The sequence below is a fragment of the Arachis ipaensis genome, chromosome B03 (assembly GCF_000816755.2).
Source record: "Arachis ipaensis cultivar K30076 chromosome B03, Araip1.1, whole genome shotgun sequence".
Taxonomy (NCBI): Eukaryota; Viridiplantae; Streptophyta; class Magnoliopsida; order Fabales; family Fabaceae; genus Arachis; species Arachis ipaensis.
Genome location: NC_029787.2, coordinates 71,957,746 through 71,959,152, shown reverse-complemented (window position 1 = coordinate 71,959,152; position 1,407 = coordinate 71,957,746). Strand labels below are relative to the sequence as shown.

Here is a 1,407-nt window from a genome sequence, read left to right as displayed (position 1 = left end):
TAATTTAATAACTAATTTTTTATATATATATAATATTTTTACTATAAAAATTATTATCAATATATATGTACTTCCTCTCTTTTGTCAAAATTTTTTGAATAATAAAGAAAACAATAATAATAAAGCTAAGCAAGGAAGAAGTAGACAAAAGAAGGCAGGAAAACTTCAACAAAAGGACGGTTCACACTTCACACCAACCAAAGTCCAAACGCCAAAAAGCACATCTCCTTCTGCCACTTTCTCAATCACATCCCATTTACCATTTTGCCCTTCCCCTACCTCGTCCTTATATTCCAACGGAACGTTCCCTCCCCGCTTTAATTTCTCACTCTTCGTTACAACCATTTTCACACCTCTCTCTCTCTCTCTCTCTCTCTCTCTCTCTCATGGCCAAAGGTGGAGGAAAACTAATGAAGCTCAAGTCAGTGCTCAAGAAATGGAACTCATTCGGCAACATCACCACCACCACCAACAAGCAGAGCCGTTGCGGCGCCACCGTGAGCGCCGTCGCCAACGACGAACAATCCTCCGTGTCGGAAGCCGATTTCCGGCCCGTGTACGTGGGGAAGACGTGGCGGAGATACTTGGTGAGGCCGGACGTGGTGGAGCATCCACTTTTCCGAGAGCTCGTGGATAGATCACGTGAGTCCTACGACGACAACAACTTCGTCGTCGTGGAGGAGGACACTGTCCACGTGGCATGCGAGGTCGTGCTGTTCGAGCACCTGCTTTGGATGCTAGAAAACGCTGATCCTCAGCCTGAGTCACTCGACGAGCTCGTCGACTTCTATACTTGCTAGCCCGGTTTTGAATTCATCCATCTTTAATTTCTCAGGACATTGCAGCATTTACGGCTACTACAATTATATATAGCTGTATAAAAATGTCACTTGCACACAAAAAAAATTAGGTAACATGTATTCTGTAATAGTGTTTAATTTATTTTTAGTGTTATTTTGTATTTCGACACGTATTATGTATTATATTTGAATAGCTAATTTAATATTTATTTTTTGTTATCGCCTAGTATGTTTTAGTTTTGCATGGCAGGGCGCCCACAATTTTGCTTGTGGCGCAATTTAAAATCATATTTGGTATATTACTGCTGTCATTTGATTTCATGGCTGTAACTTTATTATGCTTGCAGTTTCAATGTATTGCATCTTAGCTTGTTTATTAACTAGTGTTACTGATGAGAAAAACTTGAGAAGCTAAGTAAAAATGTTACTGTATCAACATACCTGTAAGCAAGTCTGTAGCTATATTTTATTTAAACACTTTTAATTGATAAGACCCACAACACACGTTATTTATTTTTATTTTCTCTGGATTCTCTACCCACCACTTTTATTTTATATATGAGTAGGCACCTTTAATTATTTGTTAAAGTAATTTGTGAGATGGATA

At 38.7% G+C, this 1,407-nt stretch overlaps 1 protein-coding gene across 1 annotated transcript; it reads left to right on the top strand.

Moving 5' to 3' along the window:
• Positions 197–1,203, top strand: LOC107634490 (auxin-responsive protein SAUR72). Its single transcript, XM_016337961.2, has one exon. The coding sequence runs from the start codon at positions 387–389 to the stop codon at positions 798–800; it is 414 nt and encodes a 137-aa protein (XP_016193447.1). The 5' UTR covers positions 197–386; the 3' UTR covers positions 801–1,203.